Source organism: Pelmatolapia mariae, linkage group LG2 (assembly GCF_036321145.2).
Source record: "Pelmatolapia mariae isolate MD_Pm_ZW linkage group LG2, Pm_UMD_F_2, whole genome shotgun sequence".
Classification (NCBI taxonomy): Eukaryota; Metazoa; Chordata; class Actinopteri; order Cichliformes; family Cichlidae; genus Pelmatolapia; species Pelmatolapia mariae.
Genome location: NC_086228.1, coordinates 31,036,130 through 31,061,645, shown reverse-complemented (window position 1 = coordinate 31,061,645; position 25,516 = coordinate 31,036,130). Strand labels below are relative to the sequence as shown.

General features: G+C 42.1%; 1 protein-coding gene across 3 annotated transcripts; it reads right to left on the bottom strand.

Annotated features, from left to right (window-relative positions):
- Nucleotides 1–34: 34 nt before the first annotated feature.
- fbxo38 (F-box protein 38) lies at nt 35–23,559 on the bottom strand. 3 transcript variants are annotated; one of them, XM_063498595.1, is made up of 22 exons: nt 23,444–23,559; nt 22,799–22,998; nt 20,083–20,216; nt 19,207–19,370; nt 18,825–18,990; nt 17,331–17,606; nt 16,103–16,196; nt 15,706–15,836; nt 15,370–15,540; nt 15,079–15,221; nt 13,935–14,112; nt 11,261–11,313; nt 10,761–10,884; nt 10,489–10,644; nt 9,642–10,280; nt 7,706–7,806; nt 7,429–7,531; nt 6,291–6,457; nt 5,165–5,310; nt 2,949–3,052; nt 1,001–1,114; nt 35–921 (listed from the first exon to the last, which is right to left on the bottom strand). In XM_063498595.1, the coding sequence occupies exons 2-22, from the start codon at nt 22,930–22,932 to the stop codon at nt 743–745; spliced, it is 3,477 nt and encodes a 1,158-aa protein (XP_063354665.1). In that variant the 5' UTR covers nt 22,933–22,998; nt 23,444–23,559; the 3' UTR covers nt 35–742. The 3 variants fall into 3 exon arrangements, 2 of the variants coding, with proteins under 2 accessions (XP_063354665.1, XP_063354675.1); XM_063498605.1 differs by having other exon boundaries at nt 10,761–10,881; XR_010096518.1 differs by lacking the exons at nt 35–921; nt 1,001–1,114; nt 2,949–3,052 and adding exons at nt 3,073–4,011; nt 4,153–4,269.
- Nucleotides 23,560–25,516: the final 1,957 nt, after the last annotated feature.

Genomic DNA, 25,516 nt, shown 5'->3' with positions numbered 1-25,516 from the left:
AGAGCTTTCAGTTCAAAAGGCCTCGCATGCAAAGATGAGTGACGGTCAACCATTAATAGTTGTTTTAAATATCCTGCAGCAACAAACAGGCCTTTGTTTTCTCCGTTTATTCTTTTTCTGTTTATTCTGTTTTCTGATGAGACAAACTCACGACAAACACTCCAGCACCCAGAGCGACACTGAGGAACGCTTCCTAACTGCAGTGTGACAGAAAACTCCAGTCGTGCAAACAATGCTGTCAGCGAAGGCAGAAGGACTCAAGCCTTTATTTGGAACAAAATCAACAATGTTATATGTTAGACCCTTTTTTATTTACTCTTAGAATTAATGAGTTACCATATGTTCAGATTTGTGTATGATAAAAAAGAGAAAGCCAGCACGAGATATCGATCAAATCCCCCAAATAAACTCAAGATTAAAGGTATGTTCTTGTATTTTTTCAAAGAATTGAAAAAGAGTCAGCCTTCAGTGTGAGCCAAATGAAACATCATCACCCTCTCCCCAGTGTGTCCACGCGACTGTTTCGCTGTCCAGTTCATTAGCGCCCCCTTGTGAGCAGCCTTAGACTCTGCTATTCCTCCGTAACGCTACTGAAGAGTCATTAAATATTATGTGCATGTCAGTGCTGACCTGCAGCTTTCAACAGGTAACCAACTTTCTCATTTTTTAATAAAACCAAGTGTTTTCAGTCAGAAGCTCGAGTGTCAAGGCTGACATCCTTCTGGTTCTCGGTCTTTGGTTTCTAGATGTAGTCGTCATCCACGGGTTCGCCTGGAGTATCACAGTGATGAAGGAAGAGGACCACTACTCTCTGAAACACTCCTCTTTTGCTCTGTCGGCGCTCCGAGATCTCTTCCCCAATGGTCTCCATGCAGATGTCAGCTGACAGCTGTCCTTTACGCCGTGGGGCGTAGATGGTGGCTAACACACAGGAGAGAGAAACAGTTTGAGTACATAGAGCAGCCACATGGAGTAACTGCTGACAGACTGATGCACTCACTGCTTTCATCATCTTCAAAGTCATAGCGGGAATAGCCGTTAGGATCCGCTGCTCTCAGAGTCCTGAGCCAAGGGAAATCTGTTATCATGCTGTAGGGCGCACCATCCACCAATCCTGAGAAGTGACATCACATACAAAGAGTTGATGGTGAGAACATAGACTACCAGTCAAAAGTTTGAGAACAGCCCAGTTTTTACAGTTATTTATTGCACTTCAAGTCATTCAAGTCCAATGAACAGCTTGAAATGGTACAAAGGAAAGTGTTGAACTGCCAGAGGTTTAAAACAAAGGTAAGGTTACCAAAACTGTAAAATAATGTATATTTCACAATTATACAAAAAGGCCTTTCTCAGGACAACATGTGTTAATAATTTAAAATCTGTTCTGCAGCAACAGAGGCTGATCAGCCTTGAAAGCTGCTGCTACTAATCCCTACAGGTGGATTACTTCCAACCCCCTCTGTCTGCATAAAGCAGTGTTGAACACACTGTGGTACCAGACCCTCATGAATCAGCTGAACAGTGTTGTACTGCAGAAAGTACAAACATGCTGAGAAAAAGGAAATTAACAATGGAAGAGAGACAGACCATCATAACACTTATAAATGTAGATCTGTGCTACAGAGAGACTGCAAAGAAAGTTAAGGTGTCAGTGAGGACAGTTTCCTTCAAAGGCTCAGAAACAAACTGACAGGAAGAGGTCTGCAGACCCAAAGACACGACTGAACTGAAGTTTCTGAGAGTTAACAGCTTGTGTGATGGCGGCTCACAGGACAACAGCTTCAAGCAGCTTAATGGTGGTCGTAGTGAGAAAGTCTCAGTTTCAGCTGTGAAGAGAAAACTTCACAGCTGCAGGTTTGACAGGACGAGCTGCAGCAAGAAAGCCAGACGTCAGAATAAGACAAAGAGGCTCGTCTGGGCCATGAAACACCACCATTGGACTACTGAAGACTGGAAGAAGGTTTTATGGATCAACATGTGAAATCTTTGGTTCATCACCCAGGATCTTTGTACACCGTGGAGTAGGTGAAAGGATGGTTCCACAGTGTGTGGCATCAACGGTCAAACATGGAGGAGGAAGTGTGATGGTCTGGGGCTGTTTGCTGGATCCAGGGTCGGTGACTTGTACAGAGAAGCTCCCTGAACCAAAACAGCTACCACAGCATTCTGCAGCACCATGCAGGACCCTCTGGTATGGACCTAGTTGGTCAGGGCTTCATCCTACAGCAGGATAATGACCCCAAACAGTCCAAGCTGTGCCAGAACCACCTCAGGAACAAAGAACAAGAACAAGCTTGGAAACATGGAGTGTCCAGCACAGTCTCCAGACTTAAACCCCATCAAGCTGGTTTGGGATGAACTGGACAGAAGAGTGAAAGCAAAGCAGCTACAAGGTCCACATTTATGGGAACTTCTGCTACAGACATGGGAGAAGATTTGATTTCTGTTGTAGAAAGAAGCCACGGCTGTGTTCAGCTGTTATATCAAAGGGGGCGACTTCAATGAGTCAGAAGGTCAGAATATATTTGGTCTATAAACTGATTCCGATAGATTTTTCACTCTAATTTCTTATTTGTCCTATGCTTTCATTTCAAAATGCAATGAGACATTAAACGGCATAATTTTCAATTAAAAACTGGAAAAATTGTGGTTTTCTAAAACTTTTGAGCGGTAGTGTGTGTTTGATGAATAGCTTAAGAATTAGCCTGTCAGTAACTCTTTTAGAGGTGAGCCACAAAGTGCGCCTTCCTCCCATCTGAGCCCCGCTCAGTGTGAAAGTACACGGGATCTGAAACTCTCACATGAATGACAAATCCTTTCTTCCATAATGTCACTGGCTAAAAACAAAATCTCGATTCCCAGAGGAGGGAGAATATAAGCAAGCACTTATAATAATTTTCCATGATGAAAAAAAAATTTCAACAAGCAATCTGACGTAAACACGTTACCCTCCAGTGTGTAGATGTCTCGACCCCAGGGGTATCTGGGAAACTTTTTCACATCCTCTTCTGTCCTGGTGGCTTCTGGGAAGAACTCGTACTTTATTAGCTCTCTGTTAGAGACAGAAACACACATATATGATGCATTTATAACTTACAAGACAATCCTCAAGGTCAAACTGAAATATGTCTTTATAAAGAGCAGTGACTCTATAATCAGTACAACAGTATAACTCCCTTATTAATGGCCACTGTTTCATTTTTGTTTCATTTTGCTCTTTCTTGTTTGAAACTTCCACTTATTTACCAACTTGTTCATTAACGACTGTGCTGAGAATAAACAGTCACGCTTGTTTTAATCGCGTGAACACAGTATAGGCCACAGCCATCTGTGGTGGGGATGTGGTCTGCAGCTCCACTGCAGAGTGGTGGTGGTGGTGGTGCAGTAGGGTTCGGGGGGCAGTGCCAGGAGGCTGGCAGCACAGGTGGGAATGATTTGGTGATAATTTCCTGCTATTTCAGTAGCCAGCTGGACCCGGAGGAGAGAGCTGCAGCAGGAACAAGTCCTGCACAGAGCAAACTTGGAAAAAAGCTTAAAATAAAACATAGATAACGCTGCAACAGTGTGTATGTGTTGGGCCTTCATCTTACAGTGGTGTCACGCCTGCAACCAGTACAGCCAGTAGAGGTAGTGGCCACGATGCTGGTGGATCTAACCATCATGGACTGGGAGCAGACAGTTGTGGATCCAAATCAGCGTCAGTGGCTACGAGACCAGGCCGAGTGCAAACCTGACGTAGTGGCCGGGCCACCCTTGGAGCAGCCACAGCTGGTCGGGGTTCTACGTCAACTTTGCTGGCTGTGGAGAAGCTGCCACGACTGGCTTTGGGGAGGAGGAGATGGCAGGGCCTTCTCGTGAGGCCCCACCGCCTCCAGCGATTGGCCACTGTTCTAAAACCTCTGAAGCAGGCAGGGCTCACAGCCAACCTGAAGAAGTGTGCAGTTGGACAGATGGAGGTGCAGTATTTGGGGTTCCACTTGGAAGACGTCCTCAGGTGGAGAAAACAACAGCCTGTATATCCCAAGACCAAAAGAGAGGTGAGGCGGTTCTTGGGGACAGTTATCACTGCAGATTCATGCCAAACTTGTGCATGGAGCAGTGCCAGGTAGTATTTGTGCAGGTAAAGAAGGGGGGAACCCCTGCTTCACACACCTAACTTTTGACTCCCTTTCATTCATGCAGATGGACGCCTCGAACAGAGGGCTGAGGGCCACTTTGTCCCAGCAGGTAAGAGGGCCAAACCGCCCTGTCGTCTACATCAGACAGCAACTGTCAGAGAAAGAGGCCAGATACATCACGTTGGAGGGGTGTCTGGCAAACCGGCAGGCAGTTATCTCTCTCCGTTATTACCTCCTGGGATGCCCCTTCACCCTCGGTTCAGACCATGTCCTGCTACAGCCCCATGAAGGATTCCAACACCCAGATCACCCGGATCATCGTCCAGCTGCTACTGACTGCTAGTACCTACTTCATCTACCTTCTGTACAAGAACCCTTTCAGTTTTCTGACGTTTGGTAGATAAAAGTAGCAAATTCAGTGCACAACACAAACCTGTTCATATGACACAACAGATCAGCGGCCCTATAAGCAAATGTCTTACTGAAGTCCAGAGCAGTTGTTATGCTGACAAAACACTACCCATCAAAGGCCCCACACCCACGCACAGACACACACACACACACACGCACAGACACACACACACACACACGCGCGCACACACACACACACACACACACACACATCCACCGACACAGACACACACACACACACACACACATCCACACACACACACACACACGTCTGGTTTGCTATCCTCGTGGGGACATCCCATTGACATAATGCTTTCCCTAGCCCCTTACCCTAACCCTAACCATTAAAAATGAATGCCTAACCCTAACCCTTACCCTAAACCTAACCATAACCTAATTGTAACCCTGACAGTAAAACCGCATTTTGAGTGTGAAAATTGCTTTCAACCCCGAGGGGACCTGGATTTTGGTCCCCACGGTGCAGAAAGTCCCCACCAGGATAGTAAAAGTCAGATTTTGGTCCCCACCAGGATAGTACGAACCCGTACACACACACACATCCACACACACAGACACACACACACACACAGCAGCCCACTGCTGTCTTGTGTAATGTTGCATGTGACACTACTCACTGGCTGATGTTAGCTATGGTGTCCATCCAACTGCGAATGCGAACTTTGTTGCGTATATTTGGCGGGTTGCTGAATTCGTGCACTATAGCGATGTGATAAGGATAAGGCCCCTGGAACAGCTGGCGCTCCAATGCTACTGAGTCAATCTGACAACATGAGACAGACAAAATTACACTGAGTGTTTCACATAGACTCACAAGTATCTGGAAAATGAGACAAATATTTGAACATTTGTTCATCTTTATCTTGTTTAACGTTATAATGATTTTAGCAGAGAGAACATGTCTGAGTCTGATAGCTTCTCTTTTATGTAGCCAGGATCTTCCAGTAGTTTTCAACAAGCACAGTTATATCTGCTGTCCTGTCAACAGCTTTACAGGCACAACATTTACAACGAAAGGTCTGAAGAGCCGGGGTGTCAAACTTACAGCTAAAGTGATCCCCATTTTTATTTTGATCCATTTCCCATTGTGGAGGACAAAAGGTTTCAAACTTGTCCAGGCCTTACACCTCACCTGTGTTCTCCCTGGTAATAGTAGTAGTAGGTAGATAACACATGTTGTCCAATGTGTACCTTTCTCTTATTTTTGCATACATTTCTCGCTTTCTTCTATTCTATAAAATAAACTACATACAGAGTGTCTGTGAATGGCAGAGATGTGTGCATGTAGCACAGAGCCATGGCTCAGGGTCTGAATGATCGCAGCTCTGCATGAAGTTATAATTCTCAACTTGTTTCATCTGCTGCTCACCACAAACAAGCACAAGCAGAAAAGTTGACTGCATCTGTATAAGTTTTATAGTTTTTCCTACAGATAAAAACCTCCCTCATGACCATTCATACAACACAAAGTAATTAAGCAATTAACAAGTTTCTGTTTTTCACTTTCCACTATAGAACATTTCTGCTTTTTTACAACTACAGTAAAAACCTTTATTTTTTACAGTTAGAGTTTCTGTCTTTGTTGAAGCTTTCTGTACGATCAAAGTGGGCTGTATGTGGCTCGCCATGTAAACTGAGTTTGACACCCCAGCCATAGGAAAAACGCTTTTTGTTGCAGTATTGTGACATTACAACATTTTATACACCACCAGTTAAGATTTCTAATGACCAAAGGTCACCAACCTGATGCATAGGACGCATGTAGATTATGCGATTCCTCTCGGGGGGCATTCTCAGGATCTGATCCAGGACCTGTTCCATGTCTAGCTTCTTACACTGAGCGTAGTCAAATCTGTTTACTATGGGGGCACTTTCCACTCTCAGGTGCTTTAACACGCGGCATCTGGTAGCTGTAGAGAGTGTAAACACACAAAGACGTTGACCTTCTTAATTACTCGAGACCTTCTAACTCAGCATAACCAAAGATATGTTGCAGGCACTTTGGAGCGTTTGAAACACGACAATTTGATTTTTAAAAAGTACAAAAGTTAGTAATGACTTCTTGTATTTGCACAATCTGTCAAAAATTAAAAACATTCATCTCAGATTGAAGCTAAAAAACTAGTTAATGTTTACTTGTTGTTCTTAGAGTATTTAAAAGTAGAATGGGAGGCAGAACCTTCAGTTTTCAGGCCCCTCTTCTGTGGAACCAGCTTCCAGTTTGGATTCAGGAGACAGACACTATCTCTACTTTTAAGATTCAAACTTTCCTTTTTGCTAAAGCATATAGTTAGGGCTGGACCAGGTGACCCTGAATCTAGGCTCCTGGGTGCTTCACAGAGCGCCTGTACACCTCTCTGCATTTAATCATGAGTTATTACTAAACTCTGTCTCTCTTCCACAGCATGTCTTTATCCTGTCTTCCTTCTCTCACCCCACCCAATCACAGCAGATGGCCCCGCCCCTCCCTGAGCCTGGTTCTGTCGGAGGTTTCTTCCTGTTAAAGGGAGTTTTTCCTTCCCACTGTTTGGCCTAAACATGATCTCTTAACAAACAAGAGTGAAGACTAATTGTTTTGAATATGCAGTGACCAGCAGCTGACAATTTTGTGACTCATTTACAGATAAATTAGTGACCTGTGGGAAATTTCTCAAACGCAGAATATAAGAACCTCGGGAGACTCAAGAACATTTTAAAGCTCATGTACAGCACGAGCACTCAGAAAAGTAGCAGCATTAACATGTAATGCAGTTCATTTTAAATGTTAAAAAGTAATTAAAGACTAGAAGCACTCTGATAGCACACACCTTATATACTTTTTTAGTTTGTGGCAAAACAAAACATTAATGTAAGTAAATATAAGTTATCAAATATCAGTTACCGTGAATGAACATCATTTTGGGGCAGTCTTTAAGGACCAGGTCAGTGATTCCACAGTTGGTCAGAGTGATTCCCACCAGGTTCTTGCTCTTCAGAGACAAAATCTATACAAGCAAAACCATCTCAGTACATCTTTGATAAAAACACACTGCAGAACCATTTTACCAAATTTTAACCAAAAAGGAACCAAGGACAAAAACATCTGTGTGCTTTTCTTTGGATTACAGAGTAAAGTGTGCTCCATCAGTCACTGTGTTTGTGTCTGAGTGCACACGTACCTGCACATGGTCGTCCTCAGTGACAGGGTCTGAAGTGCTGGTTGATTTGTCAGCCATTCGTTTCCTCCTCACTGCCATTCGAGGCCTGGCTCTGGAAAGATCTACACAAAATAACAGAGTCCAAGGTTAAATGTACCTGCCCGGCAAAGAGGCTGAAAAGACACTCTGCTGTGAGATGATGAACTCGTACTTCAGATCTGTGTCATTAACAAGGAAGTGATTTCTCTTTTACTCGTCACAGTGTGGTGAAAAGTGTAAGTAAGTATCTGGTCAGATGGAAACCTCCCACAAACGTGGAAGAGTGGACTTGTACAACATGAAGTAGATTTTCCACTTTTTGTCTCAAAACAGTTTTCAGACTTTTTTCTTGAAATGCTCAATAATATTTTTATTGCTAATGTGGCTGTAACACTGCTTTGTACCTCAGCCCCCAGCAGACAAACCTGTGGCACCAATTTAAAAGAAGAAAACTTCCTCTGACTGTGAGATCAACGTCACTGAGATCTGAACTTATACAAAACACTACATTTGGTAAATCTATGTTTCCCAGCAGGGCGGTCATGAGCTGCTCTGTAACAAAGAGGAAGCCCAGATGTCCCAGCTATACACAGGAACCTGAACACAGCTTCCATTTGTGGAGCTAAAGCGTCAAAGTAAAACTTTTAAAACCCCACGTGGACACGTGTGATTCATGGACACGTGTGATTCATGGACACGTGTGATTCATGGACACGTGTGATTCATGGACACGTGTGATTCATGGGCACGTGTGATTCATGGACACGCGCTTAAGGCTTTGAAAGAGAGCAAGAGGGATGTCACATCTGTCCACGAACACACATTTATAAAAGAGAAAAGTAGCCGAGTCGTGAAGCTGAACTTCATAAATTGTGTGTAAATTATCACCATTTATTCAACTTATGTCTGATCAAAGTCTTTGTGTTTGTAGGATCACTGTAGAAACTTGTGGATCGTATCGTATGCATTCGTTTCACTTTTGAGGCAAATTTCTCAGCATAGCTTCTGAATGATCTTGTTAATAATTTTACATCCTCATTAAGTTCGACTGTGGATACTGTAGCTCCTGTGAAAATCAGAACAACCCCAGGTTTCTCTTCAGCACTGTAGCCAGGCTGACAAACAGTCAGAGCTCTGTTGAGCCAACAATCCCTTTAACATTAACTAGTAATGACTTCATGAACTTCTTCACTAATAACATTTGAACCATTAGAGAAAAAATGACCAATAATCCTCCCACAGATGTAATATTATCTACAGCTACTATCAGTACCATTGATATTCATTTAGACTCTTTTTCTCCAATTGATCTTTCTGAGTTAACTTCAATAATTACTTCCTCCAAACCATCAACGTGTCTTTTAGACCCCATTCCTACAAAACTGCTCAAAGAAGTCCTGCCATTAATTAATGCTTCAGTCTCTAATAATCGGCTATGTACCACAACATGCCTCCTTCATCCAAGCACTTACCAGCTAACACTCACACACATTCATACTCTGATGGACGCATCGGAGAGAAACTTGGGGTCAGTATCTGGCCCAAGGACATTTAGCACACAGACTGGGGGGATCGAACCACCAACCTTCTGATCAGTGGATGACCTGCTCCACCTCCTGAAAAGATTCTCCTTCACATCTGCACTCTTGTTTCATATTCACTGCACATATAGCTTTCACACTAACGCTGCCTGATGTCTGGATCATGTTAACATGTGTGACAGGTTTTGCTCTGAGTGCATGAACAAAAGTAAACAGGAACCAAATCATGAACAACTTCACAGAGGTTTTAAAAACAGCGATGTACTGAGCCTCATGTATACTAACATATATGCACGGATCCATGAATAAAAGAAAGAAAAGCTTTAAGTTTCACTCCTGAGAAGCTGGAGAACGTATTCCTGTTGTTCCAGTCTTACCTGTCTCTGAGACCAACGACACAGAGGACGTGCGGGTGCAAGATCGGGTTAAGGGTCGCCTTGGAACAAAGTTCTCCTGCTGTGATCCTGAGGTCACAGCAGAGGAAGGCTGCCTCTTCCCCTGAGAAGTCTGAGGTCCTGGTCTCCTAGGATCATTATTTACAGCACCACCTCTGGGCTCCACTCTGTCCACATTGGCAGGACCAGAACTCAGAGGGACAGAGGGTCGCTCTGCGCCCTCTCTGGCACTTCCTGCAGCTCTGTCAGGGGCTGTTCCATGGGTGGCATCCATCACCACCCTCCTACATCCACCCGCATGGCCCGATGTGGCTCCTGCAGGTCCAACTCTGACCAATGAGCCGGTCATTGTCCTTACTCCAGTCCTTGATGCTGGAGTATCCTCTGATGTCCCGCTGGCTCCTGGTCTTGTCGTGGCCTCCACAGCCTCAGTAGTAATTCCTTTACTGCTGCTCCTCCTGCTGCTCTCAGTAGCAGCCTTCATATCTGCCTTAATCTGTTCACTGGTCACCTGGCAGCTCTTCTCACAGCTGTTCTCTGCAGCACGAGTCTTTGGCTGATCAGCGACTGCCATGGATATAGCCACATTGTTGCCCCTCCTCAGCGGAGTCTTTCCTTTACCTGGAGACGAAACACACCATTTAAAAACCTTGACACCAGCAGCAAGTTTTTAAGCTGTCATAATTACAAGCAAATTATGAATATCGGACTGATACATGAAGAAAGACGCTTGAACCAAAACACATCCTGAATTTCTGTCCACCATCTCACGATCCAATCATCAAGCACTTGCTTGTGCCTTCTGGCTGTGAGCTGTATCGTGCATCACCTTTTGTACATGAGGCCGGCTGCTCCAAACATGAAGGTGGCATTAACCTGGAAACAAGGCCTTCCTCTTCCTCGCTGTCCGAGTCCGAGATGACCTGTGAAGGTTTGGGCACGTTGGCACAACCTGATCTGCACTGCTGGACTAAACCACTGGGACCTGGAATTAAAATGAAATATTAATGTGTAAAATGTATACAAGACATGTAATTTATACCTTAATTTTTCCAAACACTGATTGCTTTTTTAATTATCAGTGAAAGACCAACTTCAGACCTGCTTGTTCCTCATCAGGTGGCTGTGATGCTGTAGCCTGGTGACTGGGCCCCGGAGCCACGTCGCCTCCTTCAACCTCTGCTTCTTTCAACTCGATCTGAGGCTCAGCGTCCATGTTCTCCTCCTCAAAAAGTTAAAATTCATATCAGAACCCCAAACATGACTCTATTAGCCCTATAATCTATCATATTTGACACGTGAGTTTCTGAGACCTCTGTCTCATCAACATGATCAATACTTGTCATAATTTCCAAATGTTAAGGACAAAACTCTTTTTTTTGTCTAAAATGAACATTGTTGTTAACAAAAATGTGCCAAAAACACCCAATGATACAAAAAATATATAATAAATATATCATAGAAATATATCATACTCAACATGATGCAGCAAAAACATTTTTGTGGGCTTTGTTATCAGGGTTAACAAACATCTCCGTTATCTCTGGCTATTTTTGATGCTTTGGGTCTTACAGGGTTAAATACAGAATGAACATTTTTACCTCGTCTTCATCCTCTTCATCTTCTTCCTCCATTCCATTTACTTCTGCTGGTGCTGTAAAAACAAGCGCTAGTTCTTTAATTCAACATTACATCCATCATCTTATACGTCAGGGTATGAAGTAAAATACTTTATATAACTGAAGAAGTTAAAGGTTAAACGTCGCAGTATGGCAGAACCACAGTAATAACCCACAGGTTTAAAAAGATTTCCACGCTGACGCTGAGGAAGACAACAAGGGTGTATGACGTGCTCTGCCCTCTCAACCTACAGCTGCGTTGGAACAAAAAGAGTGAGGGATGAAAGCATGCATGAGTGTCCCCCAAGCTCCAACTAAGCGACTGCAGACTGAGACTTTCACCCACAAGGGATCAGCGACGGAAACCAGACAGCATCTGTTTAAACAGCCAGACTGGTGTGGCCTGCCTGGTTCAGTATTTTTTAGGTCATGGTGAGTATTGGTGTAACTTTACGAATCATTTTTACACATGATAAACATGACTCTGTAAACACAGGAAAGGCATGTATGAATCACTCACAGCACTCCCTCGCTGAGAATTTCAACCACTTCTCTAGTCTGAGTTAAATTAATGCAACAAAGAATGATTCAGTCCAAGGCACTATCCCAGCACGGTAGGTTTAATCGTTCTGACATTATATTGATAAGTACAAAGCACACAGTCAAATTGTCACAGGATTCATATCAGGGCTTGCATTTGCTTCTAAACTCAGATCAAACTGAGGTTATTGTACTCGGCCCTGAAAACCTTAGAAATATGGTATCTAACCAGATTCTTACTCTGGATGGCATTACCTTGGCCTCCAGTAACACTGTGAGGAACCTTGGAGTCATTTTTGGCCAGCACATGTCCTTCAATGCACATATTAAACAAATATGTAAGACTGCTTTCTTCCATTTGTGCAACATCTCTAAAATTAGAAATATCCTGTCTCAGAGTGACGCTGAAAAACTAGTTCATGCATTTATTACTTCCAGGCTGGACTACTGTAATTCATTATTATCAGGAAGTCCTAAAAACTCACTGAAAAGCCTTCAGTTAATCCAAAATGCTGCAGCAAGAGTCCTGACAGGGACTAGAAAGAGAGAGCAGATTTCTCCTGTATTGGCTTCCCTTCATTGGCTTCCTGTTAAATCCAGAATTCAAAATCCTGCTCCTCACACACAAGGTCTTAAATAATCAGGCCCCATCTTATCTTAATGACCTTGTAGTACCATATCACCCTATTAGAGCACTTCGCTCTCACACTGCAGGCCTACTTGTTGTTCCTAGAGTATTTAAAAGTAGAATGGGAGGCAGAGCCTTCAGTTTTCAGGCCCCTCTTCTGTGGAACCAGCTTCCAGTTTGGATTCAGGAGACAGACACTATCTCTACTTTCAAGATTAGGCTTCAAACTTTCCTTTTTGCTAAAGCATATAGTTAGGGCTGGACCAGATGGCTGCCCTTCCCTGATCCCAGTTCTGCTAAAGGTTTCTTCCTGTTAAAAGGGAGTTTCTCCTTCCTGCTGTTGCCAAGTGCTTGCTCACAGGGGGTTGTTCCTCAGTCAGTCCTGGCTGTAGCTCTCGAGGTATAGCTACAGCCATGAAACTATTAATTGTAACGTTCGATCCCTGTCTGCTCCAGTCTGCATGTTAAACATCCTTGAGCAGGATACCAACCCCAAGTTCCTCTCTACACGTGAACGTGTATAAATGTTAGCTAGAAAACACTTAAGCATAGGAAACAAAGCTTGTATGAATGGGTGAAAAAGTCATGTTGTAGCGCATTAAGCGCTCAGGCAGAGAAGAAAAGCTGTGTATAAGAACTCCTGTCTTCTCAACACACACACTTTCCTCATTTTAACATTTCGTCTTTATCCTTAATCACCCAAATCTGCTGCACATCCTTTTCTCCTTTCTTAGTGTCCACCCTCACATACCACTAACTATACACCCTTTTCACCCCTTTTCCTAGTGCTAATGTCTACTTTGGTCTTCTTAACCATCACACTTTTTCTTTGCAAATCTCTTCTTTTAAATACTTTCTTGTACTCTCTCATTCCATCATCCACCACCAAGTCTCCTTGTCCTCTTTCCTCTGCTCAGAGGAAACACCAAACACCTCCTTGACAGTTTCCTTTACCACTTCAGCTGTACATCCCGTCTCATCTGGGAACACTTCCCTACCACGCAGAGCCTTCTCAACTTCTTCCTGAACTCTGTGCAACATTCTTCCTTTTCCAACTTCCTTGCTTCTTCTTTCACTCACTTCCTCTTCCCGATATCCAGAGTAATCCTCTAGGCTACGACCCGATGCAGCCTAGCTACATTCTCCCATGACACCACTGTGTACTCTCCAGTCTCGTTCAGGTTCCTCCATCTGCATAAGATATAATCTACCTATGCGCGTCTAGTCTTATGGTACTCAGTGTTCCTCCTCTTCTGAAGTATGTGTTCATAGCCATCTCCATCCAGCACATCTGTCCTTTAACACTGCTCCAATCACGACTCCGTCCACTCTGGGAACACTCCACCGCTTCATCCAACTTCCTCCAGAATTCCTCCTCATTTTCTAACCGACATCCAACTTGTGGGCCATCAGCATTGTTAAAAACAGGATATGAAGTTTATTTTAATACAATTCTGGTATTTAATTATTAAAGCCAGTGAGACTTGCCATCGTGTTGCTGCTGCCGCCGCCGTTGGTTGTTTATGTTGTTGATGGGTGGGGGAGGCATGTTTGGCTCATTGTGGTGATGGTGGTCTTCATTGTCATTGTTTGAGTTCTGGTTGCTGACCAGTGCTGAGGACACACCGATCCCAGTTCCTGCACTCAGACCCACCCTGGCACAGCCCTAACACACAGGTGCACACACACAAACACACAAACGATTACTGCTGGCAGCCCAAAATAAACTACAAATACCCATCACAGTGTTGGACAGTTAATCCACACGTGTGTGATGGGGTAACTTGATAACAAATTTAAACACACTAACATCACTCCCTCTATAATTTTTTATGTTATTGTAGTTTTCCAAATTCATTTCAGTTAACTTTAATGGTTTTTTCGTAACCATGGAAACTTGCCTGTAACAATATGACATTAATTGTTCAAAGCAAAGTTTCTATTGTGTCCTGCTGTGAGTAAAGTATGGCTTCACGATTACATTCAGTTTTTATTCATATTTTCGTAGCACCTTAACTTTTTCAGGAAGTACAAAAATGTTCTCACTGTGAGCTGACCGTCCTCGCCACTGCCTGTCACAAAACTTAGCAACTAATGTATTAGTTTTACAATACTTCACGTATATCCTAGTACGCTGTCCTTTTTCTAAGCTGAGTTAATGTTCTGCGACGGTCCTGACACTAAATTCAGCTGATTTTTGGAATGAATGAACACTTTTATAGTGTAACAGTCCACAAAGATTTAACCATATCTTAGTCCATTCTAAGCACTTTATCCAGTTAACCTAACAGAAGTATATTCCACTGTGGGACTAAGCTGGAGTAACCCATGCAGAGGCAGAAATGTAAACTCAACAGAGCCAGGGATTGGAGTGGGAACCTTGTTGCTGTGAGGTGGTAGCGACTAAATCACTGTGTGCACAGGACTAACACGTATAAATGAATCCAGCTACTCGGGTTCATTAAGAGCATGGCAGTCACACTGATGCACTGCATGAATGCACCAGTGCAGGATCCTTTGTAAAGAGCCTGACACATTTGCCATGCAGTTCTTTTGAAATCTGCTCCCTTTGAAGACGACGCATCTCGCACTGGGATGATTCGTTTCGAGAAAACAACCATAACAAACGTACCTTGGGTGGTTCTCGAAACATTTGGTCCAGACAGATAAACTCCAGACTGGGCAGCAACTCTACAAACTGGGAAAAAGACTCCAGTTTGATGGCGTGACAGCGAACCAGAGTGAGATCAACCAGACGGCTCCATCTGGACTGATCTGCAGACAGAAACGGGGACAACATGGTCCAAATGCATGATAACACTATACACTTCCAATGATGTGAGAGGGAAAAACACTGCAGCATAATAAAGGCTGTATTTGTCTCTGGTGCTTTGTTATTATTCACAAAAAAACAAAAATGTACCGGTAATCCAGTGGTGAGGGTTGTGGAGGTGAGGACAGTTGTAGATTAGCAGGTATTTAATATTGGTGAACACCTCATTCACCACCTTTATCCCAATATCAGTGATGATTCCTGGGTTCTCGATAACATCCGCCAGCCCGTATTTCACCAGCTCCGAATGGCTCATTTTACCTGAATTTAAATAAAAACAGGAAAATGCCTCGTTTCCATCCATCAGTATACTGAACATAGGGCTTTATTACAGAGTTACTATTCATTCTCCTCTTGGTTTAAGGCTTCGTCAGCTGTTTCTCGCCTTTTCATCAAAGCAAAAGATATTTGAGAGAAAGCACTAACACTGCAGCAGAAACTCATCCACATAACCCAGATGAAGAGTCTCAAACTGGGGAAACTCCAGTTCAGCCATCTTGAGAGCTGAGAAGACTCCATCTTTCGTCAGTGAAGGCTGGATACGCAGCTCGTGAAGCCTGATAAAAAATACAGAAATAAGTGAGAATTTCAGCAACACCTGCATCTTCATGCAAACATCAAATAATCCAATCGTGTCAAATGTGTCACAAACCTGTTGATTTCACTGCCCTGGTGCAGATATTATTTTGAGTTATTTCTGGCGTCTTACTCTACTGTTTATATTTTAACCACATCTGAACACTGAAGCTATGAAAATATGCAGCAGAATGTCCTGATTCTGTAAACCCTCTCACACAGCACTGAGGAGTTAGTAAGCGGGTACCTGCGAGCAGCAGTTATGATGAGGTAGCCCAAGTCCACCTCCAGGGCATTCTTACAGGCTCCAAACGCAATGGTGTGGAGGTTCCGAAATCCTCCTGGATAAGCCATAAACATCAAAACAAACAACAAAATATTACTACAATACAGAAGTGAAGTAGTATTTGAAGTGCTAAAGACAAAAGTAGGGACACGTCATGTAAATCCACAACACTAGACTCTTTAACAGCTCTGACATAAATGAGTCTAAATGCCTTAAAGACTCTTTACTATGAAACAGATGAAAACAAGCTACATCAGGGGTCACTTTACTGTTCAAGTAGCACAAAAACAAACAAGAAAACAAAGATTTCTGAAAGTGTTTTGTTTGTTTGTTTTAAATTTCAAATATTGTATAACAAGACATCTTTTTTCTTTATCTTTTTTCCTCCCTCCCTCTAACTGAAGCCTTTCATTGAACTACCAAATGAACACACCGGTCCTCTCTGTCTGTGCAGACACGTGGCAGCACCTCCGTCACTGTGTTCGTATTTAACAAGATAAAACTGCAGACATAAGTGTGCACATTAGTTTGTCACTGAGCTAACACAACCTCAGCATGTTGGTACTCTCTGCTCATGTTGTCATCATATTCAATCATTTAAAGAACAACAAAAGTCACCTCAGTGTCCAAACTGCGTTACATTTCTTCACACCAACGTAGGGGTGACGTGGGCCGCGAGTTTAACCCTTTAAAGCCGAGCGTATCGTACGTGATCCATGTGTGAGTTTTTGAGACTTCTGCATCATCAGTGTAGCTTTTTTTTTTTACCCTCAAAAAATGATATAATTTGCACTACACATTTTTAATGACGCCACTGCAAAAATATAGCTTATGAAGCAAATGTGATACAAATTAAAACTCATATATGCAGATTAAAATTTGACATATTTCTATATATATTTTGTCTAAAGGTTCAACAAACACTCCATCATCAAAAAATTAAAGATTTCTGGTAGTAATTTCATGGTTCAGGTTTTTAAGGGTTAATGATTGTTTCCAGGTAATTTGATTCATTTCCATGTGACACTCCTTATGAACATTTAAATTCTAAAACACAGGCATTAAAACAACAACAACAACAACAACAACAACAACAACAGCAAAGCCATGCATGAATCAATCCTACTGAACAACAGTGTGATTTAAAGATGCATTAAAAGTGCAGCAGTGTCTACAAACAGCTGCTCACCTGATCTCCAGCTGTCCTCCACCACGTGCTGGATCAGCCCTCCCAAGAAGGGAACTCGTACCAGCTCCAGCTGCTCGAGGTTCCGGGCTGAAGCCAAGCCAGTAATCAGGGGAACGTATTTGAGAGAGTTGGTCGGCCCTGCACAGTTGCGCATAACAAAGGTCCTTAGGCTCACACACAGAAAGTCCTTAAACGGCTGTGGTTTGGTAAGGCGGACCCACTTCAGGTAAAGGTGCCGTAGCATGGACACACAGGGGATCTCGGGAACATTCACACCTGGGTTGGTAAATATAAAAGGACAAAGATACTTTAGACTAGGGCTGCCACGATTAGTCGACTAGTCACGATTACGTCGACTATCAAAATCGTCGACGACTGATTTAATAGTCGACGCGTCGTTTGAAGTTTTGTAAGATCACAAAAGACGCAGGAATAAGTAGTAGGATTTAAGAGTGTAATAACGGACTGAAACAGAAGATGGCAGCACTGCATGTACAAGGATGCCAGCTGCCATTAAACCCCGAAGAAGAAGAAGAAGAAGAAGCTGTGTCCCAGAATTCATAGCGCAGCCCAGCTCAATTTCCAACAATGGCGGCAGCTAGTTAGTTTTAATATTACTCTTATTATTCTTTCTGGGTCACAAAATAAACGTTTAACATATTTTTCAGGCGAGAAAGTAACTGTGTAAACCTCAAATATCTGCTCAGTTTATCAAGACACCACATATTTTCAGAAGCGCTCCGACGTTTTCGGAGACGTCTGTTACCCACTAGCTTGATAGCTAGCCGGGGGCAAGGCTCACTAGAGCCGCTGAGAACACCGGACTCCCGGCAAATCGTTTTCAAACCCACCGCCGTCTTTCGCTATTCAGGTTAAACATACATAAGTCACTTAGATAACTTAAAAATGTTATTGTTTGGCTTTTTTTAGTATTTTAATTGTTCCTGAGTAAATCGGTTTGGCTGAGATTAAAGTTATAGTTTTTACACAGCTGAATAAACGTCAAGCAGACAACTGATTATCAGAAGTGTGAGATGCTCGAGAATATACTCGTATACACCCTCGTGTCCCGTTATATTTTAGATAGCAAGGAGTTTATTAAACTTCACCGAAACAATCTGCAAATTTCATTAAAATTTAATAAACTATCATCTTGTCTTTATTTTTAGTTAGCACATACCTTAAACACTTAAAGCTGTAAGTTAATGAAAGTTATATAAGAGCAGATGCGTGCTGGTGCAATAAGCTGTACGTTTTACGTCCAATGGATGATGATCTGATTAGTCGACTAATCGCAAAAATAATCGGTGACTAGTCGACTATCAAAATAATCGTTTGTGGCAGCCCTACTTTAGACCTTAAGATTATCCTTCTGTTCTTTTTAACAACCACAAATCTACACAACAGCAGACATTACGCCGACTTACATCCAGAATTTTGGATAGTAGCTCTGATGTATTTAGACTAAGGTCTCTGTCATCATGTTGTACTCACCCACCAGATGGAGGGTCTGGATCTTGGCATTTATGGGGATGGTGAGTTTGTTCTCAGCGGGAATGGGAAAAGCTCCGTTACGGTTGCGGAACTTTCCGAGAATGTGAACCTGGGGCATATAGTTCCAAATGGCTTCCACCAGTTCCAGGTGGGAAGTCTCCACGCCCTGAAATGACATCAGCGAAGGTAACTGCAAACGTTACTCAACGATTACACCTTGAGGCTCTTTCCAATGGGACGCGGCGTGCGCTAGCTACAGCAAAGGCCCTTTACACATATCATCAGTCTACCAGGTCAGAGACTGTAGCAACAAATAAAGAACATAAAATACATGTTAATTATTTAATATACACAGCACATCAGTCACATACTGTTTACTGACCAGCAGATTTGGGCAGGCTTGCAGAGCCTCCAGGACTCCTGGAATACTGAACGCCTCAAAACCACGGATTCGTCTCCTTTCCAGGTATCGTGGGTGGAGACCATACAGCTGCTCCAGATCTGGCATCTTCTTCAAAAGGAGCAAAAAGCTGCTATCTGTAAAGCCTAAACGATAAAGCACAACAAACATAAATAAATCCCTTTTTTCAATGTTTCAAAAGCCCAGGGGTTGCAGCATAAACCGGTTACTATGCACGCATTTACAAACATATAAACAGAATTAAGGTGAAAAAAAAAACTAAGTAGTTAAAAATATTAGAAATATTAAAAATGAGCAAAGATATTTTTGCTCATTTTTGTTTTAAAGTTGAAAGGCTTGAACATGCATCTCTATCCTGTTCTGTGTTTGAGGGTCTCCACATGTTATTACACTGCCAGTGTATGACTTAGACACGTCCAGGACCTCCTGCTAACCAAAGCTCTCTGTGTTTTGGTTCCACAGTGTTAAAACTTACTTGGAGGTGAAAAACACTTAATGCATAAATATGACCTGAAACATCACCAGAAGTTACACAGCAAAACAGGAGTGAATCTAAAAGGACACATGAGCCGTTTGTAACATTTAGTACCATTATTTTATAGAGTTACTGTTATTAAGTAAAATTCTTAAAATTTTAAGATATAAAAATAAAAGATTTTTGCAGGCCAGTAAAAACACAACTAAACTCTAAGCCTGACCTGGAGCTTAGGCTCGATACATTAATTATTAAAACTGACAACATCAGAATTCATATTTGGGAAAGGCAATGCCAAAAAAACGGTACCATAGCACGCTCTTTGTTGTATGTTGGTGAAAGGCAGACTGGTTGTACTGTACCTGAAGGCATATACTCCCACCAGTGACCAGCACACAGGTCCACCACCTTGACCACTCGCAGGTACAGAGTTACTGCTTCTCGAAGCTTTCTAGATAAACATTCCATACACATGATGTCCTTCATGGGCAGGTACCTACAAAAAAGACACAACAATCTTTAAAATCTCAGAAGCTTTTTACCCTGTAATGTAATAAAATTTCATTTTTTAAGAACCGTGCCGCCATTCGAACATGCTGACCATATATACACACACACTGGGGCTGCAATGATTCATCAAGTAATTCGATTATAAAAAATTCTCAACACAAATTCTTTGCTTCGTTTAATGCACGGCTCTATTGTGCGACGATGGATTAAACGATGTAAATGCGAGCGTTTCACCCACATCTGCGACTAAAAACGGACCTGCAATACAAATGCATTTATGAGCAGTGTGTGAATAAAAACGTTTAACAACAGAAACACTGATAACAGAACAGCAGCAGTGATGATGACGCTGGCATAGTTTAACGTGGAGTCTGTTTACACACCGCGGAGGGCAAAGAGGCGGAGCCGTTACCGAAGCGCTGAGCTCAGGTAGAGTGACAGAAAACAGCAGCGCTGTTCCTGTGATCACCATTAAAACTTTTACTGGGAAAAGCGAGCGGGAGACCTTCATCAAAGCTTCTGATCAACAAACTCCGACATGAAGAAAAGAAAAGCGAACTTTGTAGCTGTTCCAGCCACCGCTGTTTGTTTTACACAGCGAGAAATCTGCGGTAAGGCTCCAGGAGTAATAAAATATGCAGATGAGCTGTTAACTTAGTCTCAGACCGTGCTTGAATTATACAGCTTGACTTGGCCTAACAGCAGCCGTCCTACTTTACATGGAAGCAATAGGTGTACCGTTCTGCCTATTTCCATCTACGCAACATTAACAGATTACGCCCTTCTCTTTCCACCCAGTCTACGTCCATTCTTGTCCACAGTCTTGTTACCTCCCGTATTGACTACTGCAATTCCCTTTTGCATGGTCTCCCCCAAAAATCCCTCCATAAGCTTCAACTGGTTCAAAACTCTGCTGCTCGCATTATCACCAGAGCCCCTCCTACCAGCACATCACCCCTGTCCTTCAGGAACTTCACTGGCTCCCTGTGAAATTCTGGATAATATACAAACTTCTTCTGCTCACCTTCAAGACCCTTCATAACCTTGCTCCTGCTTACCTGTCTGACCTGTTAAGCACTAACTCTTCTGCCCGCTCACTTCGATCTTCTTCTATCCAGCTCTCTGTGCCTTCTTTCCGCCTCAGCACCATGGGAAGCAGAGCTGTCAGCTGCTCTGCTCCCAGGCTGTGGGACTCTCTACCCCCAGATATAAGAAACACTGGTTCTCTCCCCCAGTTTAAATCTCAACTCAAAACCCATAGTCATTGTTCTATTATGTGTTTTATCCTATTGTAAAGTGTCCTTGGGTGTCTTGAAAGACGCTTTATAAATAAAATTTATTATTAGTAGTAGTAGACAGGGGTGCATCTAAAAGGGGGGGTATGGGGTGTACTAGCCCATATTTATTTTGAAGCTTTGTATTATTTCACTTTGAATCTGTAATATCTTTCAGATTCAAAGTAAAATAATATGAAATATTGTATAAATTAAACTGCATTAGTATTTGAAAACAAACACAGAAAGCTTTTTTCACTGCAATTTCTAAAATAGAAACCAATGAGCAGTTCATTCTGAAAGACCTGTGTTTTTTCATTTTTATTACTATTACTATTATTATTATTATTACCACTATAGATAAGTATTTCTTATCCAATTACTTAATTAATCTATGAAATAATCAATAGATTACTCGACTAAACTGATTGATAGCTGCAGCCCTACCACATATTAACTGTGACGCTCAGCCTGCAGTTTGAATTCAGTGTGGCGCGAGGGCAGACTCAAACCCTGTGCAGTAATTTTACAGCATATGAATCTCTTGTTCAACCCAGTGAGCTATGCTGGCACCCCACCCTATGTGTGCATGTTTGCCCTTTATGCTCGGGCAGTTAAACACCACCAGCGCTAACGAGAACACACTGATCTACTCTGTTGCAAACACAAGACAGCAGGAACATGACAGACCAACTGTGATTTGTGCTATACTTTTCTTTGTAGGTGGCATGCGTGGATGTGCACTGCTGTGCGCTGTTATGTAAATTCTCCACAGATGAGTCATCATGGTCACAACATATGGGCATGCATGTAATCACTGACACCTTTGCACATATATTTGATGACAAAAGTCAAGGTGTAAAGACTAACCACTGACTTGACCACTGCATGTTGTACTGACATATACACTTGTGTAAACGTAATTGTGATCCATCAGATCACATCTTCCATGTCTTAATGACACATATACAGCCAAACAGTCTGCTAGCCTGTGTGTGCAAAGATGCATCAAGCCCAACACAACTTTGGTGTTCCATGAACAACCTTCCAATGATGGTATCAAATCTGAATCTAGCATGTGTTATAATTTCTTTCTGTTCTTCACAATTTTGAGCTTCTGGAAAGATCAAAATTGACATACAGTCACCATCGTGGACAAAACGTTATCTTGTTTTCCAGTGGGTGTGTGGCAGTCAAAGGTGCCAATACTGACTGGTATAATGGGCCAACATACTAGTCTCTACAACACATAGTAAATACGACAAATGAAAAGTGTAGCTTGAGGGCACCATACCTGAATATATGGCAGAGGACTTCATGGGACAGCTCATTGATGTAGTCTTTGGGCTCACTGAGTCTTTGGACAAGATCTTCTCCACTGCTGCCCACCAAAGCGTGGAATTTATTAGACTTCTTCCTTGGACCCATTACTGCTATATCATATCCTCCCTCGTGAAGTCTGGAGCTTCTATATCCCGAGCAGGGACCTCAGTTCTGGACACATTATAAGGGAAGATGGGTAAGCTGGAGTAAGAGACTCATACCACACGACCTACTTTCAGGACATTTTAGCTAATACCAATTATGTTCCAGACCTGCTGCGTGTTTGAAGTGAAGATGTAAAAACACTGTGCACTCAGGGACGCTACGTCATCAACATGCACGAATATTCATGTTTGGTGGTAAACATAAGAAAAACAAATAGACCTTTTAATAAAAATAAAAGAACACATTATTTTTTTTCTGCCATTTAAATGTGATGGGTACCACTCGGGTTATTTTACGACTGGCAGGTTCGTTAAATTATACTTTAAAGTTAAAAGAAGCCTTCGTTTAAGCTAGCTTAGTAGATAGCACAGCCGCTGATACGACCACACAATGGGTTCGCAGTCGCAGCCTGGCCCCTTTATCAAGGCCTGACACGGTGGTTCTAACCTACCAGTATGTTTCTACTAAAGTCTCCGTGAAGCTTCTTCTCAGCCATCCTGTCTCCACAGAAAATGTATAAACACAGCCAGAGATACGTTAGCACAACCCAATGTTAGCTTGTTCTTCTTCTTCTTCTGAGTTTTTCGGCAGGCCATACGCATTAAACACGTGTTGCTGCCCCCTTTAGGTCAGTGTTGAGCAGAAACAATAAAGAATTGATGGTTTTCTCCAAAGTTTTCCGTTATTATCACTGGTTATTATTGACACTGACATAAGCTCTGCCTCTATAACACAGCAGTCCATCAAAACATGCTTATCAGTTTGTCTTTAATGTGGTGGAGAAATTTATACAACAGCATGAAAACAAAACACTTAATTACACATAAAACTGTAGTACTGGAAAACTGTGCATAAACTACCAGAAGTAAAAATAAATGTTAAAAGAATGAATATTGTAAAAGAAAAACGTAAGCCTGAACTGATGCTCTCTGTTGTTTATTTCAGCAGCTTTGCTCTTTGCAATGTTCAATAAAAACTATTAGTAACTGAAAAATTAGCAAGTACTCTACGTTTGATAAACCAAAATGATCAAACACCTCATTTAATACCGTGCTGCCTTCGTTACACCGTGTTTTTCTTTACTTCTCTTTCAGTAATCTCTCAGCTTCCTTTCCTTCAGGACTTTGTTATGTTTAAGGTTGACCTAATTTTGAATACTTTATATTCTCTTCCAGTATAATATTTTATAAATCATATGTTAGTAGTGTGTGTACTGTGAGTTCAGGAACACAGGCCTATATCTTGATTCAAGTATATTCAGATATATTACTAAGAACAAAAACCAGCAGAATTAAAAGGTGTCAGGAGTGTGTGACAGGGTCAACTGTCAATATAAAATAAGACTTTATTGATCCCACGACGGGGAAATTTTTGCGTTACCTCAGCTCAGGTACAGATATCAGAAGGAAAATACAAAAAATAAAAATAAAATACAAACAAATAAATATCTATGGGAGGAGTCAAATACTAATGAAAACTGAAGGTTTTGTTGGCACAACAACTGGATAAATATATCACATCCAGAAATCTTCAGAGATGAAAATCTGAAAATGCTGGCTGAGCCTGCACCTGCTCTGCTTGCTGTTTTATTAGATTGCACAACTGATTATGCTGTGAATGTTTTGATGGCAGCAGTGGCACCGAGGCTTAAAGTGGGATTTGTTAGGTGGAGGAACCTTCTCAAGTGTAGCAGTACAACTAACCTGTATAACCCTGCCTCCTGGCACCATGTGCAAGGGTTTTCTCCAGAGCCAGAAAGGTTATGTCTAAAAACATCAATCAACTAAGTCCAAGCACGGTGAGAAAAATATTTATTTCTTAATAAAAATGACTAAAGTTACCATCACCCCAGTATTCATACGCACAGTCACTGTCTTTTGAAAACACTGGAACAGTTTTAACATTTCATTATTACATTTAATCAAACATTGACTGAAATCCTATTGCCATGCATTCTAACACTGATAGACCTTTATTACCATTATCCACATGTTCATCAAAAACACAGATGAATGAATTCACCACACAAAATCAAATTGACCCTGTGCACGAGAAAATGCTAACTTCCTGGTTTGAGACCGGATGTGGGGTTGTACATTTCCGGTAGCTTTACTTTGCGGTCAATCGCTACTGCCAAGATATACTCCAAAATCATGTCCAAAACTCGAAAACGGAAAGATCGCGTTAAGTTACAAAGAGCAGAAGGTGGGAACACTCACCACTGTTGTGTCATAAAAAATCTAATGATCAATTTTGACGTTTAAAGAGTTTAGATCGATCAGTTGTTTACATCACTCAACACAAGCAGAACTGCATTACAGAATCAGAAGACACATCTCTGTATAGTGACTGCTCTTATGATTTAAACAGGCAAATGTTCAGCATTCAGGTGAAGAATAGTCAAAACACATGTTTCCCCTGTTGTGGAAGTTTTTCCACTTAAATAAAGCCTGCAGACGAGCGGTGAGCGGTAGCTAACATTCTTTAATCCGGACACACAAAGACAACGGACAACCAAGCTTGT